Source organism: Nasonia vitripennis (genome assembly GCF_009193385.2).
Source record: "Nasonia vitripennis strain AsymCx chromosome 3 unlocalized genomic scaffold, Nvit_psr_1.1 chr3_random0007, whole genome shotgun sequence".
NCBI lineage: Eukaryota > Metazoa > Arthropoda > Insecta > Hymenoptera > Pteromalidae > Nasonia > Nasonia vitripennis.
Genome location: NW_022279626.1, coordinates 594,951 through 618,892, shown reverse-complemented (window position 1 = coordinate 618,892; position 23,942 = coordinate 594,951). Strand labels below are relative to the sequence as shown.

The window sequence follows — 23,942 nt, the reverse complement described above, 5'->3', positions numbered from 1 at the left end:
ACTCAATTTTTTACATGCAAATAATATAAATATAAGTTTCTATACACATTTTAATAAATACTATGTATGTATTTCTAAAAATTGTTTTAAAATTTGTATGTGTTTAGTTTTTCTATAAAATAAATTTTGAAGTAACTAAAAGCTTTTTTATGAGCGTAAATACCATTGTTTTTTATTGTAACTGTTGGCATCTTAAGAATCGTATTTTTGTGACATATATCTTCATTTATCTTATTAAATTCTATAAATTAAATGTATAATTATTAAAATCATATCATATTTTTAAAATCTATCATTATTAAAAAATATTATTAAATAAAATATATTATTATTACAGATGATGCGAAAACAAATAAAAATTGATGCTTCTGAAAAAAATGCTATTGTTGAATTATATCAAGAGTCTATTTCAAATATAGTTCAGAAAAAGATTCGTCCAATTTACGCCATGAACTGTGTAAAAAAAAATAATATCTTCGATTCTTTTTTAGTTGATATGCCCCACAACATAAGTATTCAAATGAATGAAGATTATTGAGATTGTCCTGGAATCAATGATCCTTCTTATTCTGTAGCTGGACATAATTCGTTCTCAGGTATACATTCTGAAGATTCTAATTCAGACAGTGCTAATTTGATTCTCGGTGGCTTGCCGGATTCAATGAAATTATGGTTGATTCTTGACAAAGACGACAATAGCAAGTTGCTCAATCAACTATCCAGCGACATACTATTTTTAAAAAAACAACGGAAAAAATATTCAAATTCTTTTCTTGATGGTTGTTCCATGCCTATTAATCATAAGAATCTTATTGTATATCCGTCTTATTTGAAAAAAATAGTATCAATTTCGAGATATTGTTACAGCGTCCAGGTGATTTGGTCTACGTTGGATGTTTCGTTCTTCATCAAGTAATTAACATTGGATTTAATTATTCTGAATAAGTCAATGTAGGCAGTTCATTCCGGAATTCAACTAATCATTTATTTTATTCCTGTATATGTCCTGGAAATGCTGTCACTAAATTATCACGCAATGTGCAGGTAGAGCCCTATCTATCTGTAAAAAAGTCTACACTAGTTGGAGCACAAATCCTCAGTTTTTAAATGTAAATTGTGCGCTAAGCTTCTTTCTACGAAGGAGCCCTGTTGAAAATATATACCTGGATATCCAGCTGGATTTTCCATATGGATAATCTATATGGATTCTATATGGATTATGGTTTATTGATGAAACACTCAGATTATTGGTTTTGAGGTGTGTCTAAATCTGTTAAATAATACGAATTAAAATTAGAACATTTTTTATTATAATCTAAGTTACAATATAAGTTTATTGTAAAGAATAGAATTTTAATATTTCGGAATCGGCTGAATTTTTCTTGTAGCAACTGAACCTCATTAAACAATCAAGTTTTTTTAGTAAATATGCACGTATGATGTGTATGACGATTAGTAAATATTATGCATATCGTAGACTACAAGACGACGGGACGGGAGGTGCGAGTTAAAATAATAATTTCGAAAAGTGCAACTATCTTATTTTTCATACTTATTAATTATAATTATTTCTAGCTTATCTGCTGATCTTTGCTTGACCTTTTCAAAACTGATTTCACTACATTCACTAACGTATATATTTATGAGAATATATGGAGAAACTTTTGTAAGCTACAAACATTTGATAATTCTTTTTAGAATTTCGTAAATTTTTAAGAAGGAATAAGAATCATAATACAAAGATACATCAGATTTGTGAGGATGAAGCCATAACTTATAGTTGCTAATATTTTACCTTGTAAAAGGTTTTTTTCAAACCCATTTCACGACCGTTTAATAAGTTTAACCAAACTTCTAAAGAAATAGCTTCGACACATATGACGTGTCGAGAGAATGCTACTGCAACGCGTTTGTTTACCGTCGTTCCAGCGTGACTATGTAGTTGTATATTGTTGCTGTATATTTGGCAAGCAGCAACAGCGTGGTATGGGCTTTCGTCAGGTGTCAAGGATATGCGAAGCTTGAGGCTGCTCAGGTTTCCAGCGCTGCCGATCTCCATCGATTGTCTGACGCGCCACCCGGCAGCTGCTGCAGCTCTTGCTCGAGCACGGACACGCGGACTTCTTCAGCTCAGTTTTAAGCGCAAAGTGATGCCTGCTGAACGTCATGTGCAGAGGCCTGATCGAGTTGGCGTCGCAGATACTTATATCGAGGTTGAAAGAGCTGTAACAGAGGAAGATAGATCTTGTCGTTCATTTTTGGCTTATTCTGGAGGAATAAACGTATGACGTCTCGGAGAAAGAGTATATAGTTACCGCTTAGGAAGGCTCTGGTACAAGTCGAACAACCAGCATCAGCCGTAGAGGTCGTCTTTGCAATCGATGGGGTCATCGTTAAGCTTGAGCGGTCAGAACTCATAAAGTTGAAGACGAGCTTATGCAAAGGGGCCGCTGATCACACTATTGGTCTCGTTCTTGATATCGCAGTCCAGTAAGTCGGTGTGATTTTTCAATGTGTCTAGTCCATCTTCCTTGCGTCGTAGTGGTTCTTCTCGTCCCCGAACTCGGTGAGATCGTTGACATAGTCGCATCCCGCCTCGAAATTGTTTCTAAGCTGCGGAAGATCAAGAGGAAAACATTGTAGTCCTTAGCTCATTTCGAGAAAACGAAATAGCGTATGAGCTTGTGAAAGAACAGAACAATAGTGATCTTACTTATTAAAGAGCTGTTTTCTCTGCCCTTGTGTATCGCGTTCTCATGTCGCAGTCAGCATATCCTGGAGCGACTGACCAGTGTCCAACTTTCAGTCCATTGATGTGAGCCAAAGGTTCCGAGACGTTCCCAGTTGATATAGAGCACGCTGCTGTATTTACTATGTTCCAAACATTCACACGTCGTGTATGGTATATTTACGCGAGAGCTTGCATCGCATCCTGGCTGGCGCTCTCGGCGCTTATTAGACACATTATAATTCTTGTCGAGCGGTACTCTATCGGAAGCATGAGGGCTCTTCAGCAAACGTATAACCACGCACACAGACTGATTTAAGAGAGTTCGATTATATAGCGAGTCTTTATACCCGTACACCGATAAGCTCCAATACACCGCACTCTTTTAGGCTATGTTTAATGTTTACACCGTTACACGAGTCCCGATGCACGCTGCTGCCGCGTGAGCCTCTTTCAGCTGCATATAGTCACACACTGATCCACGATCACAAATGGCAACTCCTAGCCTAGAAAATCTAATCCTCGTCTCTCACATTCTTTATGATAATGCTTAGGTGACCTTACCCAACAACTTCTTGCTTTTTTATATGTGTAAATAAATACAGCTTACTAACCTTATAACCTATTATCATGACATATCTTGTATTGCTGTACTTAAAAAGATGAAAATCGCACATGACCAAAATTTTAAGAAATCGCAAATTAATTTTTGATCATAAGTATTTTGCTAAAAGAGAAATTTTTGAAGCAAAATATTATGATCATTAGAAAGTTCTTATTAAAATCTTTAAGATACATTACCCAAACATAGGCATCTAAGACATATCAGACACGAAATCATTGGAGACAATAAAACGCATTTAGGTTATTTAGCAAATTCAAAGTATAATAGGATCGCGCAGCTCCCCGACGGCAAAGTGTATAATAAATTATACTTGCCATCGGGGCGCTACTGCGCACCTTGATTACATTTTAGTACAGAATATCAATGTTATGATTGTTATAATCTTACAATTTACATTATATTACAAATGTAAATAAAAAAAAAGTTTAATTAATTTTATTTTATTGTTAGATTCTTGTTAATATAATTAATACTGTCATTAAATAATTACAAAGTTTAAAAACATTTTTTAATATTCAAAATTTATATCTATTTCATTCTATAATTTTAAAGCCGATCCTGTGTACTAGTAGCTATAACTACTTTTATAGAATGTTGGCTGTATTGAATATATTCATTTATACTCGATGGTAATTAATTCTTACGCTTTTGATTGGTTAGAATTTATCAATCTAGCAATCTGATTGGAGCATTTTAAAAATTTTTCACAAGAATTAACTACCATCGAATAGTGTACATCTAATATTTAATAGTATATTTAATAATGACACATCAAATAATTCAATATCACCACAATTAATTTGTAAATCGCGAGCGAAGCGAGCGTTTTTTGCTAGTTTTAGTTAAAGTTATTCAACATTCTGACATAAAAGTAGTAATTTGTCTAAATTATATAGAATATGTTGAATTAAGGGACAGAGACAAAATATTTAATTTAAACCATTCAAGTCCTATAGGAGGACACTCAGGAGTAAATCGAACATTTAATCGTATCAGAAGTAAATATTTTTGGGAAAATTTAAAAGCAGATATCGAGATTAGAATTAAAAATTGTGAAGATTGTCAAAGACACTAAAAAGGGTAACAAGACAACCAATAATAATAACAGATACAGCTATCAAAACATTCATATCAAAGCAGCTGAACAATTGCCAACATTTAATAATTATATAACATGTGACGAGCCACGAGTCTCGCACATGTAAATACGTGTGAAGGCGGCCGCAATAGACGCGGCATGCGCAGCGAGCGCGTGCGCGCAACAAACAAAAGGCGAACCCGCACGACGCGGATTGAGCGCGCGCGCTCAATATCCGCAAGGCGAGTGCGCACGAGCGCGGCAGCCGGCGAGCGACTCAGCGGCGACGCGCCAGGCAGCCGTGCGCCGTGAACGTACCTATACACACCCGCACCGCGCGCCTTTATAAGGCGGACCGCATGGCGCAACGGGCAGTTCTACTCGAGCTCCACTCCAGGTAGTATCGTGCGCACACGTTACTAGAAGGAAAAGCGAGAGATAAATCGCCGACGAAATCGTCTCGTGAGCCCACGTAACGATCTAGTAGACGAAACGAAATCCGAAACTCCGAATTGCCATCTTGAGCACACGAGGCAACCCGGAACATCCGAACGACACCAAGCCTCGTCTACGTGAGCACACTCGCTACGCTCGGGTGCTAACTGCGCCGTGTAAAAAAGAATCATTATTTAAGTCACACGTATCGTAATGTACTAATGATAGATTTATAAATCCAGTAAACTTTGAAAAGGGGAATCAAGTTTGGCTCATAAAAGAACCAAAACCCGGAAAATTTGAAAAAAATCAAAATTTAGGACCCTTTGAAATACTAGTTGTCGGCGAGAATAGCAATATCGTAATAAACAAAAACGGGAAGCGAAATACAGTGCATGCTAATAAACCAATTATTTATAAAAAGATAAACTAATATAATTTTCTGTTTTAGGAAAAATAATCATGATCATCAACATAATAATTTTCACTGCAATCATTAAAGTAACTGTAGCAGTTATTGGATATGACTGTGGATCTGCAACTCCAAATATTACGACATTTTCGCTACTCGACTCTGGAGAATGCGATTTCCACACCACGCAATTAAACTCGTCATGTGCCGCCATAGAACTCTTGCAAATAGCAGACTTCAGGACAGTACGAATTATTCAATGTAAAATCGAAATTCATCGAACAATCTTCGACTGTGGGATATTTGAACACCTTATACCAACGGAAAATGCAGAACAACAATACATCGAAGAGATAAGTCATGAACAATGTAAAGCTATTTATGAGACAGGTATTTTTAAATGTGACAACATTCATACTATATCAAATTTAAAAATAAATGCAACAACGACGGAAGACATAGAATTCGCAGGAAGTGCGGAGGGCAAGTCTTGTTCAGGCGCTTCTTTCGCCGATAGTTTTGGTTCTTGGAATAAAGTGTTTGTTCATGGCTTAATCAAAATCAATTTGATAGAAAATACAGCTACAGTAAAATTAAATAATGACAAGTTAGTGCTAAGTTCAGGAATAGTATGTAAATTTTCGGATAAAAATCGTATGGATATGGATATGGAAGGCGGTCATACGTTTTGGGACGTCTTGTCCACGGGCGAATGCTTTAAAAATGCGTACGACATTCTATTTAAGGGTATTGCGACTAAATATACTAGTAATGAAAATAGAGAAATTGTTTATGCGGTTAGATCTAACGATATCACATTCACGTTATCTACTAAGAATAAAATAATGCATTGTAATCGAGGGTTCATAAGAATAGAACACCCAAAACTATTGATTGCAGAGAAAGATAGTAAACTAAATATGTATTTTTACGAACCTGATAGAGTGAATAATGATCATTCTGTGAATTTAGATTTATTTACTTACGTAAATTATAAGTTTGTATACATTGAGAAACATTTAAGAAATCAGATCAATAATTTATACGTAAATATAATCGCAGAAAAATGCGAATTGGAAAGAAAGGTTATCCAGAATTCCATATCCATAGCCACGTTAGCACCAGATGAATTTGACTATAACATCATGAAACAACCTGGATATATTGCAAGAGTTGCTGGAAAAGTAGTACACCTCATAAAATGTATTCCAAAGACAGTCAAGATCCTACACCTAAATGAATGTTATAACCATTTGCCAGTATTAGCACGCAATGAAACTTGGTTTTTAACACCAAAAACTAATATTTTAATAAAGTGAGGCATGCATAAAATAGCTGAAGAATGAATAAAATTTCGACCAAAACCTATTAACACAGAAGCATCGAATATGTTAAAACCAAATACGAAAATTGGCTGGACTTTTGAATCAATAGAAGGACTAGCTACAAGCGGAGTATATTCACAAAACGACTTGGATAAATTACAACAACTTATGTTCCCAATGGAAAAAGCATCACTTTTAAACGTAATAGCAAGAGAAATGACAGGAGAACACACGTCAGGAGAAATTTTCACAGAATATACACTAAAACACATTGCCTATAGCACCTAGCGTTTAATAATTGAAAAACTAACGACATGGGTTCATTCTCATGCAAAATTGATTGAAAACGTTTGATCGGCGGAATTTTGATCGAATGGAAATTTTATCGAAAGAAATTTTGATCGAACAAAATTATGATCGAACGAAAATTTGATCGTACGGAATTTTGATCGAATCGAAATTAGATCAAACCGAAAATTGATCGAATGAAAATTTGATCAAGCGGAGATTGGATCGAATAGAAAGTTTTGAATATTCTTAAAAAGCAATATATATATAAACCTATTACATTGAAATTTTGATAATTCTTGTGATTTTAATATACTTTAATATATATATATATATATATATATATATATATATATATATATATATATATATATATATATATATATATATATATATATATATATATAAAATTCGATAAAAACCAAGTACAAAACAATGTTAATAACCCAAAAAAATGGTGGGAAATAATAAACAGAAAAATCGGAAAAAAAAAATCTAATGATGCCATAAACTATATAAAAGTTAACAACAATAAAAAAACTGACAGTTTTAATAGCCAAAAACATGAACAAATTTTTTTGTGAAATAGGGAACAAATTATGTGCAAATATAACTAAACCGATTAATGCTGTACTAAAAATGCCAGATACGAATCCTAATTCGATTTTTCTAAAGCCAACAAACACGATAGAAGTTACAAATATAATCAATGCACTGAAACTAAAAAATAGTGGTAGACAATATCAATGCTAAAACCATCAAACTACTTTTTAAACACATAGCGGAACATCTAACACATATTTTCAATATATGTATCGAAAAAGCGATCTAACCAGATGCACTAAAAAAAGCTGAAGTTATACCAATACACAAATCCGGTGAAAAGCACAACATAAAAAATTATCGACCAATCTCCCTCATATCAAACTTTGCAAAGATTTTCGAGAGAATTATTTATAATAGATTATATGATTTTGTTGAAAAGCACAACATAATCTCTAAACATCAATTTGGTTTTATGAGGAAGATTGCTACAAAGAATGCACTCAATAATTTAACGAATATTCTGTATAACAATCTCGATCAGTGTATACCAACAATTGTAACCTTCTTAGATCTAGCAAAGGCCTTCGACACAGTCGACCATCAAGGGGCGCGATAGCGCCGATTTGGCAAGAAAAAGTACGAAGTACGATTTGTCGACGGCGCGACTCTATATACTTTGAAATTAGGTGTTCCTAACCTTAAAAAAACTCTCGATTGCATTTAAATCATTATTATTGCGCGTATGCGCAATCTGTTGGTATCTACTTAAATATGTTATCCTAATTTTTCATGTATAAAAGGTTCATTCAAGAATATTAAGTTAATAACTTAATATTGCAAGTTGAAAATTTGCTCGGTATATTTCATTTCGTTCAGAGTTTCCATCCTCTCCCGATATTTTTCGTCTCCTCCGGTCACGTGACTTCTGGTGAGTATATTTAGTATTATACAGCAGTGGTTACAGTAGTTAAGCTACTTTACCGACATTCGTCTGCTACTCGACGACACGCGATTATAATATACATGTAATGCTATACGTATATATGCATATATTGCTATACGATTATATGCGCAATGCGATCAATGTCTGAACCAATAGTAGCTTGTTGTCTATCAAATAGATCAAGATTTAATGAAGTGCAATAGCAAGAAGAATATGCTTTGTAAAAGATGTAAAATCTCTAAAAAAAACTAACTTTTTTCAAAAGTGAAAATCTTGACAAGAAAAAGGCTAATAAGCGTAGTGAAATCTCTAAATATAAAAATGTCAAGTAAATCTTTTTTTGCTATACGCATTAAGATATAAAATTAAAGTTAAAATTATGTTTTCCCAAAAAATGATATTTTAATGCGTATAGCAAAAAAACATTTACTTAACATTTTTATATTTAGAGATTTCACTACGTTTATTAGCCCTTTTCACTTTTGAAAAGTTTTTTTTTTGAGAGATAATATATTACTAGACAAATTATTTTGTAATGGAATCAGAGGTCAGGCGTTGAATCTCCTTTCAAGCTATCTAAGAAATAGATATCAAGTAGTAAAAATAGATGGAACTGAGAGTGATTCCTTATTAATAAACACAGGTGTTCTACAAGGAACTATCCTTGGACCACTGTTTATCCTGTACATAAATGATATCTTGAATGAGATCCCCTTGGAAACAATCATGTCATACGCAAATGACACTGCAATAGTAGCAACTGGTGATATTTGGGACGATGCCCAAGATGCGATATTTTATAAAATTGCTAAAACAATGTCAGTTGAAACATTACGAATGGTCTATTATGCTTTCTTCCATAGTATAATAAGCTATGGTCATTGATTGGGGAGGAGCATATCGTAATATCAGAGATATATTACATAAATTGCAAAACAAGATACTAAAAATAGTCAATAAGAATAATTTTGTAGCCAATCCACTAAATTTAGAACAACTATTCTGTTCCGAAGCTCTGAGATTGCACTATGATGACCTCAAAAGGCAATTTCTTGCATCGGACAGTGTCACTAGGAACAAAAGTATTATAATACCCAAAAAGGGTTAGTGATAAGAACAGCTTTAAGAAAGCCATAATTATTTTTAATGCGTTACCAAATGATCTAAAATCTGTTAATATTGATAAATATTCGCAAAAGAAAAAAAATCAAAAACTGGATTCAAGCGAACTGGTAGATTTTTCGTATAGTTGTAATTTTGATCTGAGTAAAAAAAGGATTTAATTACTGTTGCTATTAATTTAGAAATAAATTGTTTTTTTTAGTTGTGAGTTTTTACTATAAGTTTTCGAATTTTTATATTTTATATATTATATTTTTTTGTTGTATGCCCAGCCCTGCAAACAGATAAAACTGTGTATCGCTGCGGTATTTTCGAGTATAATAATGCTCTGTAAATTTTCTGATGTAAATAAATAAATAAATATATATATATATATATATATATATATATACATCCGCGCGGGGATGCCGATACCCCTTATGTGGCGCGTCCCCTGGATGGCGGATAGGGGAATGCTCATCGGCGCGTCGAGGTTTCTTCAACCGACCGAAGGGTAGAGCATAAATAAAATATGCTCCGCGGACCAAACAGGTTAGGTGAAGAAACCCCAAAAACAAATCAAGCATGAATAATGAGTTAACAACAAAACTACCCCATACGGGTCAGACCTCTGAGTCGAATCCCGTCGACGGTTCCGATCGGGTGAAAGCCCCGGCGTTGGCTCCATGGTTTATGGGTGGCGGGGGGGGGGGGGGGGGTCAAACTTACGAGGCAAACAGAAGAGAGGAAAGGAAAGGTAAAGCAAGGCCCGTCGTCACCAGGGACCCAAACTCCCAATCCGGCTATGCAAGGCGACCATTTGACGGTCCTGAAGGATACAATCAGGATACAATCGAGTACGCAGAGGGCACAACCAACGTGCACGGGCCGATTAAAACGGGCTTTGCGAAGGCGATGGAAGAGCTAGGAAAGATAGAGGAAAAAAGTATGTCTCTCTTAAAGGTGCCAGAGCTTCGCTTAGGAGAATCTCTTGGAACAAGAACGAGCAGCCAGGAGAGTTTGGCAAGCATTGTCAGTGCCAGGAGCATAGACAGCAACTCGTCAACCAATCACATACATATATATATATATATATATATATATATATATATATATATGTTCGGCCCACTTTGCTATTCGTCCTACATCCCTAGGTGCGGACTGACAGTCTCCGATAAGTTTGTCTACTTTTTTCTCCAGCTTTCCTATGCACTCCTCTTCTTCATTACGCGCTTTTATGGCTTTTTGCCGAGACTCTCTGTATTCTGCGATTTGTTTCGTTGACGATCTCTCTCTCTCTCTCCCCCCCCCTCTCTCTCTCCCCTCCCTCTCTCTCTCTCTCTCAGCCTTCCATCTCAACTTCGCGACACACTATCCATATCACACTTCAAACAAGCAGCTAAAAATTATTTCTTTAATTTGGAAAACACATAAACATCGCACAAACATACATACATTCTCTTTCATCTCATGTCATCTCTCAACATCACACACACCTTATACTATATACCCTTACACAAATTTTATTTATTCCTTTATCATAATACACTATATTTGTTATATGTACAACGAAATGTACAAAAATAAAGAGCAATTAATCTAATCTAATCTCACATGCATGTCTAAGCTATGTATTATAAAGGTTACTAATTAAACTTCAAAAAATTTTATTTTGATACTTTTATTTTAATATTACACAAATATATTGAGCATAAAATGAATAATAATTGTTTAAAATGTTCTAAAACGTATTTTTCAGAATACACATAAATTTGTCAAATAATATAAGGCATCTTAGCAAAACATGGAATAGGTCTTTAAATTACTAACAGAAGTTGCATCTATTTGTGCGTCATAGTCGGATACTAGTTTTTTTATATGGCCCAATTTATCGTGTAAATAATAGTACCTAGCGTAAACACTTTTTCTTTTAGCATATTCTTGTCTAATTTGATGTTCAATAGCCTGAAACATAAATTTTTTGTAAAATGTTAATAACGCTTAATGAATTTATATATATATATATATATATATATATATATATATATATATATATAATATAATATAATACAAATTATATAAAATCGCAATTAGAGAAAAGGCTCATAGAGCTCTGTATAAGTTGTTGTACCTACAAATACATTTCTAGAATCAAGGGAAATTAGCCTATCACTCTCTCCAAGAGGCGCCCTATGAAAAACCGCTGCCAATTTATTGGCACGTAGCTTCCTCCAACCAAATTTATAGGTCTAATAAATAAAAAACCACTGTCAATTTATTGGCACGTAGCTTCCTCCAACTAAATTTATAGGTCCAATAAATAAAATATTGTTTTAATATACAGTATATCTGCCTGCTAATGTATGAGACGGTTTTTGATACATAATTTAATATATAAGTTTTGAATGGTAAAGTATTAGTTTTGTTTTGAATGTGAAAAGTATGAAATTTCAGTAAAAGTAGTGTCGAAATCAAGTTATGCCTCGCAGGAAAGATCAGAGTAGTGATTCTTGTTTTATAATATAATGAATTACGTGATTTTTCTAGATTAACTCCTCGCGAAAAAAGTTACGTGACCTATTATATGATTGAGCACGCGATAAATCACGTAGTTTTTTACGTGATTTCTTACGTAAGCTATCACTTTACTCATATAATTATATTACTACCCGAGCTACTTGTTCTTTGAATATGTGCTTGAATAAGATTTATAAGTTTATATTTTACGCGTATCGTTCAACAAAAAAATTATATGGATCTAAAATATATCCAAAGTAAATAATACACATATTAATTTGCTTTATTTTTAGTCTAATATGTCATTTTCAGTTCAAATTAATCCAATTTCTTAAATTTGTATTGAAACAGTCATATGAGCCATAAGATTTAAAAATATTTCTACCGCTTAATTTTTTTAAATTACCAATATTGTAATATTTTAACGAAAAGATAAAATTTTGCACTTTCCGGATTATTCAGGGATTTTTTCTTGATTTCTTGGAATTTTGGTCTTCTTGAAATTTTAACACCGATAATATACTTACTAGCTAAAAACTCACTCGTTATATTTAAACATTGATTCAAGTTTTAAATATATATAATTCACAAATTTATAATACTAGAATTATGAAGCAAAAACAATAATAAAATAATATACTATTGTTAAAATATAATTTTATTTTTATTTTAAAATCAGAATTATAATACTTATTATTGAAAAAATATATTTATTTTGATGTGATGTGATGTATTGAACATAATACTGAAGGGATTAGATTCTATTTACGACGGACAAAACATCAAAGAAAAAGGACCAAATTTAACGCCAAGACACAACTGCATCACTATAGACGATAAATAGGAAATTGCGAAATGTTTGTCATGGTGACGGTCGTTTTTTAGATATTCTTTACATCGAGATCTGACGATGAGACGAATTAACTCGAAAAAGGTGCGATATAATATAGATGTGGATGTCATGTTAATTGAACTGCTTCGATTGGTTGTTAGAGTCATACAACAGATATATGACATTGTGATAACTCGGTTTTCTAATTTACTTAATACGGGATCTGTTGCCATATTATGGCGCGTTTATTAAAGTTACTATATCAGTTCTGTCTATTTATTAGTTAGTACTATAAATTTAACTTAAATTAATATAAAAATTTAAGTTAATAACATTGAAGTCTTTAATTTAAATTAAATATAATAGTAGGTAAACTAGGCCGTTATGAGCCCAGGCCGTTACGAGCCCACCCCAGCTCGATACTGGCACAGTAATCCAAGAGGTTATGACTGCTCACCCAAGCGCATGACTTACACAAGGCTCGCCGTCAGATCTTCGCTGCTGCCGTCGCGCGCGCCATCTATCAATGAGAACCCCAACGATCGCTCTCACCCGTGAGGTTTAGTCATCTAACATAACCTCTCCGTGCGTACTATACAGGTTCAAACAAGTTGAAATAAGTTTAATCATTTAACCATACATTGAATGTAAGCTTTCATCATCAATACATCCACAGTCCAATTCATCAATACCCTCTGATATAATTGGTTTCTGTCCAAGTACCCAAGTCTTTAGTGCGCATGCGCTTTCTGCTGCACACACAGGTTTCTCGCACAATCTATGGTTGTAGCATGTACAACTCTTCTTTCGCATCTTTTTCAAAGACGGACATCCCATTTCACTAAGATCAAAGACACGAGGTACTATCTTCTCCAAGCATCTTTTTTTCTCTGGACCTTTGACAAGGATTTTGCGAGCTCCTCGTAGAATATTGTGAAGGGTATGCTCTAGGTCCTCGTAAGAAATCTCACCATCATTCCAGGATATTCCTAGATAGTTGTGCTCTAACCATTGATTCTCGAATTTTCTCCATCTAGGTAGGATGCTCCAGGAGTACGGCGGTTGAAATAGCAATACTGATGGAGAAGCATCTTCTTCGACAGCGATAATAGCCACCTCCTCGAAGATAAACTCATTGCAGGTGTTGAGCCTTGGATGTCTACTACGTACTCCATGACGAAATGATTTTTAAAACGTAGCGCGCTCCCCTTTATATCACTCGCAAGAGCAGCGCCGAACTAATCAGAGCCACCGCTTCTCCCTCCACTCACCTCTCAACCAATCAGAGCCACCACTCTCCCCCACGAACCAATAAGTTTTCCTGTCGTCCTAATACGTTGTGGTGGGGAACTCCTACTTAAAGAAGCGTTGATGCTTTGAAAAATAATTATTATTCATCGACTCGTGGAGTGAACACCAGTGAAAAGTTTTATTAAAAAAAGTGATCGTTAGAGCTAGAGGACGACGCTGCTGGACGATGAAAGTGTAGTAAAAACACTTGCTGAAGGACGCCGAATCGCTAAAAGTGCTACATCGAATTGCTGAAGGATCCCAAATCGCTGAAGGACACCAAATCGTTGAAAGTGACAAGTGTTATACAAAGTGATAGACGTCGAATCGCTGAAAGTGACAAGTGTTGTGAAAGTGACAGACTTGTTAGTGAAAACATCGACTGACGAATCCAGTCAAGATGGATCAAACAAACTATTTCGTTATTAACACTGTGAAATCACTGTGGAGATGTGTAAAGTACACGCGCGACAGAGTCGCAGACTCAAGTGACTTGCAAAGATGGCTTGACTTAACATCGGCTGCTATTGCCAAAGTGAGTGAATTGATAGAGTCGCCAACCTTAGACATTCATAAGAAAAAGACTTGTCATACTTCATATGGTCAACTTGAAGAAGTTAGACCTAGTGTAACATGAGACGATACCAAGTCAGCGTTTAAAAATAACTTCAAAACCAGTGTTATTACAAATGTGAATCATCTAGACATAACCTCGTTTATGGAAGATGCATGTGCTCTATTTGTGTTGAAAATCGAAGAGGCTTTACTAGTGCATACAAGTCCTTGAAAATTGACACTGTTCTCGCTGCAGAGTACTCGATTGTTAAAGACAATGAAGAAATCGTGGAAGTGAAATACTTCAATACAAAGTGTGCTTCGATCTACGCGACTAGTGACTTAAAAGAGTGGTTTGCAGCTAACGTCAAGCAGCTGATTGAACGTGACATGGAGGAGTTCCAGGAACGAGACTCTGGATGGACTTTAAGAAGCATTCTTAACTTAACGGTGACTATGAAAAAATTTAGTCCCATGAAAGCTGCTTCATACATTGAGTTACTAATGTCTATACAACAGAAAAGAGCTTGTGTCAACGTACAAAATCAAGACAACAAATGCTTTAAATGGGCTATTCTGTCAGCCCAACATCCTGTAGAAAAGCTGCACAAAGAGTTTCAAAATATCAAGCTTATGCGAATGAGTTGAACTTCGAAGACATTAAATTCCCAGTATCTGTGAAGCAAATACCCAAGTTCGAGAAGCAGAATAACGTATCTGTAAATCTCTTCATACTCAAGAAGAAGGGCAGTGTATTTGATGTGTCACCATGTCATTTAACAGCTTCAAAGACAGAGAACCACGTAAATCTACTGCTTATACAAGACACTTATATAGATGAGAATAAAGAGGAACAACAAGGAAATGTGAGAGTACTCAAGAAGTATCCCAGTTGTATTCCACAACTTCAGCGGATATGACTTCCATCTATTTATAAACGAACTTGCCAACAATTTCAAGGGTCGAGTGTCTCTATCATACCGCAAAATAAAGAGAAGTACATCTCGTTCACGAAGCGCATTGATGGAAGCGACATCAACTTCAAGTTCATCGACTCCTTTCGATTCATGCCATCGTCGCTTGATAAACTAGCTCATTACTTGGACAAGTTGGAAATAGCCGGAAAAAGTTCAAGACGGAGTTCACTGATGGTCAAATTGAGTTGCTCAGAAGAAAGGGTGTGTTCCCGTACGATCACATAAAATCATTTGAGAACCTGAACGAGACCTTGCTTCCAGATAAAGAGAGTTTCTACAGTAGCCTTTATGATAGTGAAATATCAGACGAGGAGTACGAGCATGCTCAGACGCTCTGGAATGCTTTCAACATCAAAACTCTTGGCCAGTACTCAGACCTCTATCTAAAAACTGACGTAATTCTTTTTGCCAACGTGTTTGAAGACTTCAGATCCAAGTATCTTCATACCTATGAGCTAGATCCTGCTCATTACTATACCACCCCTGGATTTACATGGGATGCCATGTTGAAGTATACTGGCATCAAGCTTCAGCTATTGGCCGATATTGATATGCTGCTCTTCGTCGAGCGAGGCATCTGAGGTAGTATTAGCCGATGCTGTAATTAGTATGCCAAGACCAATAATCGATACATGGAGTCTGGATACGATGAGGATCAAGAATCAAAGTATCTGATGTACTATGATGTTAACAACCTCTACGGATGGTAAGATTTCATTGAAATATTTATATAAATAAATATACTTATAAATAGATATTCTTATAAATCATATTTTTCTAGGGTAATGACTCAATCCCTGCCTTGTGACGGCTTTAAATGGGTGAAAGACCTAAATAACGACTTCTTCAACGTCTCTGACAATGCTCTAGTAGGATACATCTTGGAAGTAGACCTTGAGTATCCGGAAAGTCTTCACGATACAAAGACCTTCCACTCTGTCCAGAGCATGCAGCACCACCAGAATCAAACCAAGAGAAGTTGCTAACCACTCTGAACAACAAGGAGCGCTATGTCCTGCATTACGTCGCTCTCAAACAAGCTCTCAAGTACGGTATTCGATTGAAGCATATCCAACGTGCTCGCCAATTCAACCAGAAGCCATGGTTGAAGCCACACATTGACTTAAACAGCGAGATGAGAAAGAATGCGAAGAATAAGTTCGAGAAGATGCACTTCAAAGTCTTTAACAACGCAGTGTATGGTAAGACCATGGAGAATGAGCGATAGAGAGTCAACGTGAAGCTGGTAAACAAGTGGGAAGGTCGCTATGGCTGTGAGGCATACATTGCTTAGCCCAACTTCCACAGCTGTGCGATTTTCAACGAAAATCTCATGGCTGTACAACTTGCCCGCGCTGAGATCTCTGTTCGCAAGCCCATCTACATTGGATTAGCAGTGTTGGACTTGTCAAAGAGCCTTTTTTACCGCTTCCACTTCGAATACATGCAGGAGCGAGTGGGAGACAACGCTAAGTTGCTCTACATGGACACAGACAGTCTCATCTATGAGGTCAGCGATGTAGATACGTATGCTGTGATGAAGACTGACCTTCATGAGTTCAACACTTCTGATTATCCTGCTGATAATCAGTTTAACATCCCTCTAGTCAAAAAGAAGAAAGTCGGCCTCATGAAGGATGAGTGTAACGGCAACATCATGACGGAGTTTGTATCTTGACCGAGTACATCTTGCTACGGAGGCCGACAAAGTCAGCAACCTATTAAGAAGGCAAAGGGTGTGAAGTCGTCAGTCGTCAAGACGACCATCGAGTTTGATGACTACATCCATTGTCTTCAAGATAAGACAACAATCACCAGACATTAGAAGAACATCCGCAGTCGCCTCCACGTCATCAGGACTGAGAAGGAGCAGAAGATTGCCCTTAGTCCACATGACGATAAGCGGTACTGGATCCCCGGTCAGATGAATACTCTACCGTGGGCTCATTACATGATCGATGGGTATCAGCTTATCGAGGAAGATGAGCCTTCTTCCAAGAGAGCGAGATTAAATTAGGTTAGTTATACTGTTTATAAATAACAAGTCATGAAATTAATCGAAAACTTTCTGTTTCAGAGTGTACTGCGCAGACTCTCTGACAGCCAATCAGGTATGTGAGCCGCCGTCACCGCTGATGGTGGTGGGGAGCCATATACTTAATGAATCATTCTCGATCAACGAGCTAAAGAGCAAAAACCTCAAAGATAGACGCTATCAACAAGATTGCCAGTGGAGGATTCCTTCCCACGAAGAAGATGTCTGAGCTTCAGGCCGGACAGAAGCACATGGTGACATCCCTACGTCCAGTCAAGACCAGATATGGACTGAGAATTGTGACTACTCTAGACGATGAATGCCAGGTGTTCCTCCCTTCCTGTGTATCAGCTGCATTGGAGAAGGACAAAGAAACCTTTGAGAGTATGTCTAGTCAAGCTATTGAAGCTATTCCTGGCCTCAATAGGCGAAAATAACATTGAATTTTGTATTGGCTAAATGTTAACCATTGTAAATAATTGTTTAAATAAATAAAGAAAGTTAATGGAGAGATAGTTAACTATGGTTGTATCTCACAGGTGAGAGCAAAGGTGGGGCTTTCAACACTGCCAGAAAAAAAATTATTTTTCAGTTTTATTAATCCAACTATTATGTGAACTATCAAACCCTAACCATTTGACGTATACTTGTTTTCCACGCTTCTTCAAGACTTTCTCTACAAGATAAACATCTGGATACTTCGCCTTCAAGAGCTCCTGTTCATAGAATCCGCCTGTTATTGGATCATCTTGATAGTCTTTAAGATGATACGTAACTGGATTCGTTGCAGCAACTCTAATTATAGTGAAAATCTCAGTTGACCTTTAGGTGTATAGCCTTTCTCGAAAACTTGCTTTACTTTGCTCAAACGTACCCGTCATGAGTAAATTTTTTGAGAATCTGAGATCGAGTAGACACTTCATTAGTCTTCGTTTGAATAGTTTGATGCTTGGTATCGTTGTACTTTGCAATCAAATCAGGTAGAATATTCAACTATTTATAATTACCTTGTAAACTAAATTGAATCCACATCTTAGTCTTGAGAGTGCGATTGAAATGTTCACATATCGAAGCTTTTAAATTACTATACGTTGAGTACAGCTTGATCTTATATAGCTTCATGAGATTTTGAAAGTTGGTATTGTAAAACTCTATGCCTCAGCATGTAGATTTTTAGGTACTCGACCTTGACGAAGTATGGACTTCATTGCTGCTGCAACTTTTTCTCAGGTCTTTTTCTTTACAGGAACAGCCCATGCGAACTTGGAAAATATATCAATGACTCTTAACATATATCTGAAACTCCTATTTTCTTTAGCATAAGGTTGTATCTCCACTAAATCACCTTGCCAAGTCTCATCTAATCCTCGAACATCAAAACTGCGACGAGGATAATTCCGCCGAGCTGGTGTGTGGAGTTCTTCAACTACCACTTTTTTATGTTGCATGTTAAACGTTTGCAGAATAAATGTTGCTTGTGATCTGTGACACAGCTTCTTTTATAGTATCGATTTCTAGCTTGTAAGTAAGTAATTTTAAATAGAATTGCTCTCTGTATGCTTCCAAAAGAGAATCTAAATTGTTTAAGTCTCTTTCTTGTCGGGATATTAAATCTAGAATTTTTTGGTTTTTCCATTTGAAGTTGAAACAAATTGACAGCCTTATCTATGTTTTGTGCATCTCCCACGTTGCATAACCTCTTTTTGTCAATGTCGTATTGACCATTTGTTGTGATTTTGAAACCAAAACCAGGAGGGCCACGACTTCCCTCACTCTTTTTTAAATTACTTCCGAACACGTCGACACTCATTTTGATAATGATGTCTGTAAATGAAACAGCTCAGTATATATACCCTCCTTCGCGAAGTTCTATGATTGAGTGGATTTCGTTGATATGACTAGGATTTCTAGCTGATTGTTCAGCTATAAGTAAGCGTAAACGATCAACGAGCTCATTTGGATCGTCCCAGTACACATAATCCATTCGAGTATCTCTTCTAGCAATTTTATACCCAGGTAATCCTTTTTCACTTTTCCCACTAAACATAGAATTGGTAATGTCAGTATATTTTCTACCGTTATGAATACGAATTGGTTGTGTGCTCAAATATTGTTTTTTATGAGCATTTGTCGCTTCGAGAATACTTCGATAATTCTGCAAATCACTTTAATCATAAATCTTGGGTTGTTTTGCAATGATCAATTCCATCGAACCAGCTGTTTTTGCATATCTTCAATCTTTTACTTCAATGCTTCGATCTCCAAACACTATTGATGAGTCACCTAACATCCATTCTGAACCTTCTTTTCAAACTCCGTAAATTTTATCATTCTCCTGCTGATGCTTCAACATAGTCATATACATGTCAGCTACGTTACTGTGCTCTTGAATTACTCCCCTACGAATTTTCGTATCATTCAAGTCATCATCATCCTCCTCACTAGCTGCAGTCTCAAAATCAGATTAAACTTCATCTACCGTGTTATCAATACTGTGGACCAAGCACTAAACTTACTAAACGATTAGCTCGTGGTGATCCAGGTATTAATCTATTAGACTTTGCCTGCAAGGAACATGATAAAGTATATTCTCAGAATAGAGAAAATATTGCAGTTAGGAACGCTGCTGATAGAGTCCTCGCCGATAAAGCTTGGCAAATAGTCTCTCAAAAGACTCAGGAGTGAAAGAAAAAGCAGCTGCTTTTGCTATCACAAGTGCCATGAAGTTAAAGTCTAAATTTGGAATGGGAGTTCCATTCAAGAAGATAGTGAAAGCTGCATCAAAGTCAATCGTTCCTAGCAAATCTACTCGTAAAGTCATCCTTTCAGCATTGAAGGGGGCTCGAAAAGCTGTTAAAGATGCTGGTGGTAAGCGAAACATTGATATTCCTCGTATTCTACCAGTCCCACCGAAAGTAGGAGGTTTCTTACAATTCCTCATACCTATATTCGCTGATTTAAGTGCGACTGGTGCTATAGCAGGAGGAGCTGCTGGAATAACAAAAGCAGTTAACGATGCAAAATCAGCTAAACTTGCTCTCGAAGAAAGTCATAGATATAATAGGAAAATGGAGGATATAGTTCTAAGCAAAGGGCTCTATTTAAAACCGCATAAAACAGGGCTCGGTCTTCGTCTTAAGCCTGGAAATGGATTGAGGAAAAAAAAAGATCGACGAAGTAAGGTTACCTCAGAGAGCTCTCACTAATATTGATCTCTTAAAGTATGCTAAAATCTTAAAAATCCCATACTTTCGAGGTGTCTTTATGCGTAATGCTCTTCCTATTAATGGACCTCATTATCGTGAATCTTCTATTATTAATTTGGATGATGATACCGGTCCTGACACACATTGGGTAGCATACCGAAAGAGAGGTAGTGATGTTGTGTATTTTGATAGCTTTGGCGACCTTCAACCACCTCTAGATTTGATGTTGTATTTGGGTGTTGATCAAATAAAGTACAACGCTGAACGATATCAGGACTATGATTCATTTAATTGCGGTCATCTTTGTCTTGATTTCTTAAGCTTCATACTATATAAGGGAGTAGAGAAATGATTATCACTACATTACCATTTTAACTATCATGAGTGATACATTGACATTGAGTCTTTCAGGCACATCTTCTACACTTGACGCTCAATTTTTCCCACCGATTGAACTCTCAACGCATAAGGACTACGTTCTTGGATTGGTTGAACTTTTAACCTTTAATTCGATTCCGAATATTGACATAGATAACAAGTTTTACGTTGATAATAAAGTAATCTCTCTACCTACTGGAAGTTACGAGATCGAAGACATAGACACTTATCTTCGCGAACCATTGGCTGCAAGAGACATACTTATCAGTCTCAAACCAACAACACTCTTCGTAGTTTAATAGAGTGCAGTCATACAATTGATTTTCGTCAAAAAGATTCGATAGGCCAATTGTTAGACTTCACACACCGACTTCTTTCATCAAATGTCTCTCGTAGCTCTGATGTACCTGTATCCATGCTCAAGGTCAACGGTCTACGAATTGAGTGCAACATTACTACTGGTGCCTACATAAACGGAAAAAAGTGCATACTATACACGAATTCTTCCCAGCAGTACCACCAGGCTACAAGATTATCGAAGTTCCATCTGAATTTATTTATCTTCCAATCACTGTGAAAAGCTTAGATCATATTCAAATTTGTATAGTCGATCAAGACGGAAATTTAGTTAACTTTTATGGAGAAGTAATAACAATCAGATTACATTTGAAGCAAGCGTGATAGGCATCGTTTACGGCCGAGGGTATATAAGGAATAAAAAATGTCGAAGAACCATCAATCGTCCTCGAAATTCAAGAACGTTAACACGGCAAAACAATCAGTTTCTAAAAAACATAGGCTTAAGAGTTGGTGGAAAGTAACGTGTGTATTTTCCTGCTGTCTAAATGGAAGAAATTCTAAATATACAGTCACCCGTGACATTCGATGAGTCAATATCTCATTGTGAGATTCACGCTCATCAATCCTACAACGCTTCATGTTACAATAATAGTTATGAAATTCGTATCGCGGTACAGCATCAAGACTTGTGTCTTTTGCCATCAGCTAGTTCGCTTTATGTATGTGGTAGGCTAACCAAAGCTGATAGTACTCTCGTGAAAAATATAAAGTTGGTAAACAACGCTATCTGCTATCTGCTCAGTATACTATGCTCTACGACATGTATGCCAACTTTCAACGTGCATACTGTGACAAGAGTATTGAGCCTATGCTGAAAAAGCAACATTTCATCAGCTATCTGGCCCTCATAGTCTTTGATTGTTCAAAGCAGAACGAAGCTTTGAAAAACGCTTCAGTTTATGTTCGGCTGGAATTTGAATCTAAAAATAATTTTCCCGCTGGAAAATCAGCTTATTGTTTAATTATACACGATCATATAGTTCAGTATAATTCCGCAAATGGCGTTGTCCACAAACACGTTTGAGGGTATAAAAGAATGCTCGCTACCAGTCAGCGAATCATTTCGAGATGGAGTACTTAGTAGATATGCAAGGCTTCAAGCAACAAGCAATGACTTTATCCTTAAAGTGTTGTCTATAGTTTCTCTGAGAGACCTAGCGAGCCTCTTGTGTTGCTGTTCAAAGAACCTTTTTGCTGGCGTCGACTCACAGATAAATATAAACGAGAGAACACCTGGTCAGAGCATAATCATCACGGTATACCCTGGACAGCTAGAGAAATCAAATATACCGAAATAGGGAAAATTCTTCGAGAAGCATTACATGATTCTACCACCGTGTTAGTCATGGGATCTCTTAAGAAGAAATGGTTGGAACGTTTTAAGTTTAACGTTATCGATATTGCCGAAGTGGGCTATCCACCACTAGACAAGATCAAACTTGTAACTGTTTGTCCTTATCATAATGGTACGTATAGAGCCAGCTGTGCTCTTCATAATGTAAGACTTATAAAGAAATACATGCAAGAACGACGTATTTACTTAGAAAAAGGAATGGAGTGGGAGTAAGGTCCTATAAATACGAGACGCCTTTTGTTTCTTACATCACTCATATTTGCATGTATACCATAGATATTCTAAGCCTGCTGATAAGATGGGATAGTCTCAAAGTACAGAATACGATCGTAAAACGATTTATTCAAAACAGCACATATTGAAAATCATTCGTAGATGTACCTTTGTTAAATCAACGAAGCCAATTTACTCGAGAACACGCATAGGTTGAAAAGATTTTCACGGAGAGGTTACGATAGACGGATAAACCTCACGGATGGGAGCGATGGTTGGGGCTCCCATCACCTATAAATACGAGAAAACTTTCACATCATGCTTCAAGGGTTCACCACCTAGTAGTGCAGATTATAAGCCTCTTCCTAATTCAATAAATGAGAAAAAAGAGGAAAAAAAGGAAAATACTTGGAAACAGTATACGCAAAAGTTTTCCACAAATACCCACTCTATGCCTGAGAAAGAGGGTTATAAGAGATTTTAAACTCTCGACATGCTCAACTTGTCCGAACTTGTAGCTCACAAGTGATGGTGGGGTAGCGGTGATAAGTGGGGTGAATGCTATAAAATTAAGCAGCATACCTTGATAATTAAACATTCATCATCATGGAGCCAAACAAAAATCAACAAGGAAAGTCTCCTTCCATTAATACTGCAAGACCATCAACTACAGTAAAAACGGAGAAAAAGAAGGAAGAATATTATCCTTGTATTAGAAAACGTACTCGACCCAAGATTGTAACT

General features: G+C 36.2%; 1 protein-coding gene and 1 long non-coding RNA gene across 14 annotated transcripts in view; both read right to left on the bottom strand.

Moving 5' to 3' along the window:
• Window positions 1-23,942, bottom strand: part of LOC100679502 (RNA polymerase II elongation factor Ell) — a 203,485-nt gene that overhangs the window by 59,438 nt on the left and 120,105 nt on the right. For 6 of the 13 annotated variants that reach the window (XM_031926033.2, XM_032601822.1, XM_031926028.2 and 3 more), the window contains one exon: window positions 11,157-11,446. The exons of 5 other annotated variants lie outside the window; for them this stretch is intronic. In XM_031926033.2, the coding sequence (XP_031781893.1) occupies window positions 11,276-11,446 (171 nt within the window). In that variant the 3' untranslated portion in view covers window positions 11,157-11,275. Of the gene's footprint in view, window positions 1-11,146; window positions 11,447-23,942 lie in introns of those variants that run through there. 2 more of the 13 variants (XM_031926029.2, XM_032601821.1) reach the window with 1 other exon arrangement.
• Window positions 342-3,725, bottom strand: LOC116416743. Its single transcript, XR_004227084.2, has 3 exons — window positions 2,714-3,725; window positions 2,316-2,613; window positions 342-2,223 (listed from the first exon to the last, which is right to left on the bottom strand). It is a non-coding gene; the product is annotated as an uncharacterized LOC116416743 (long non-coding RNA).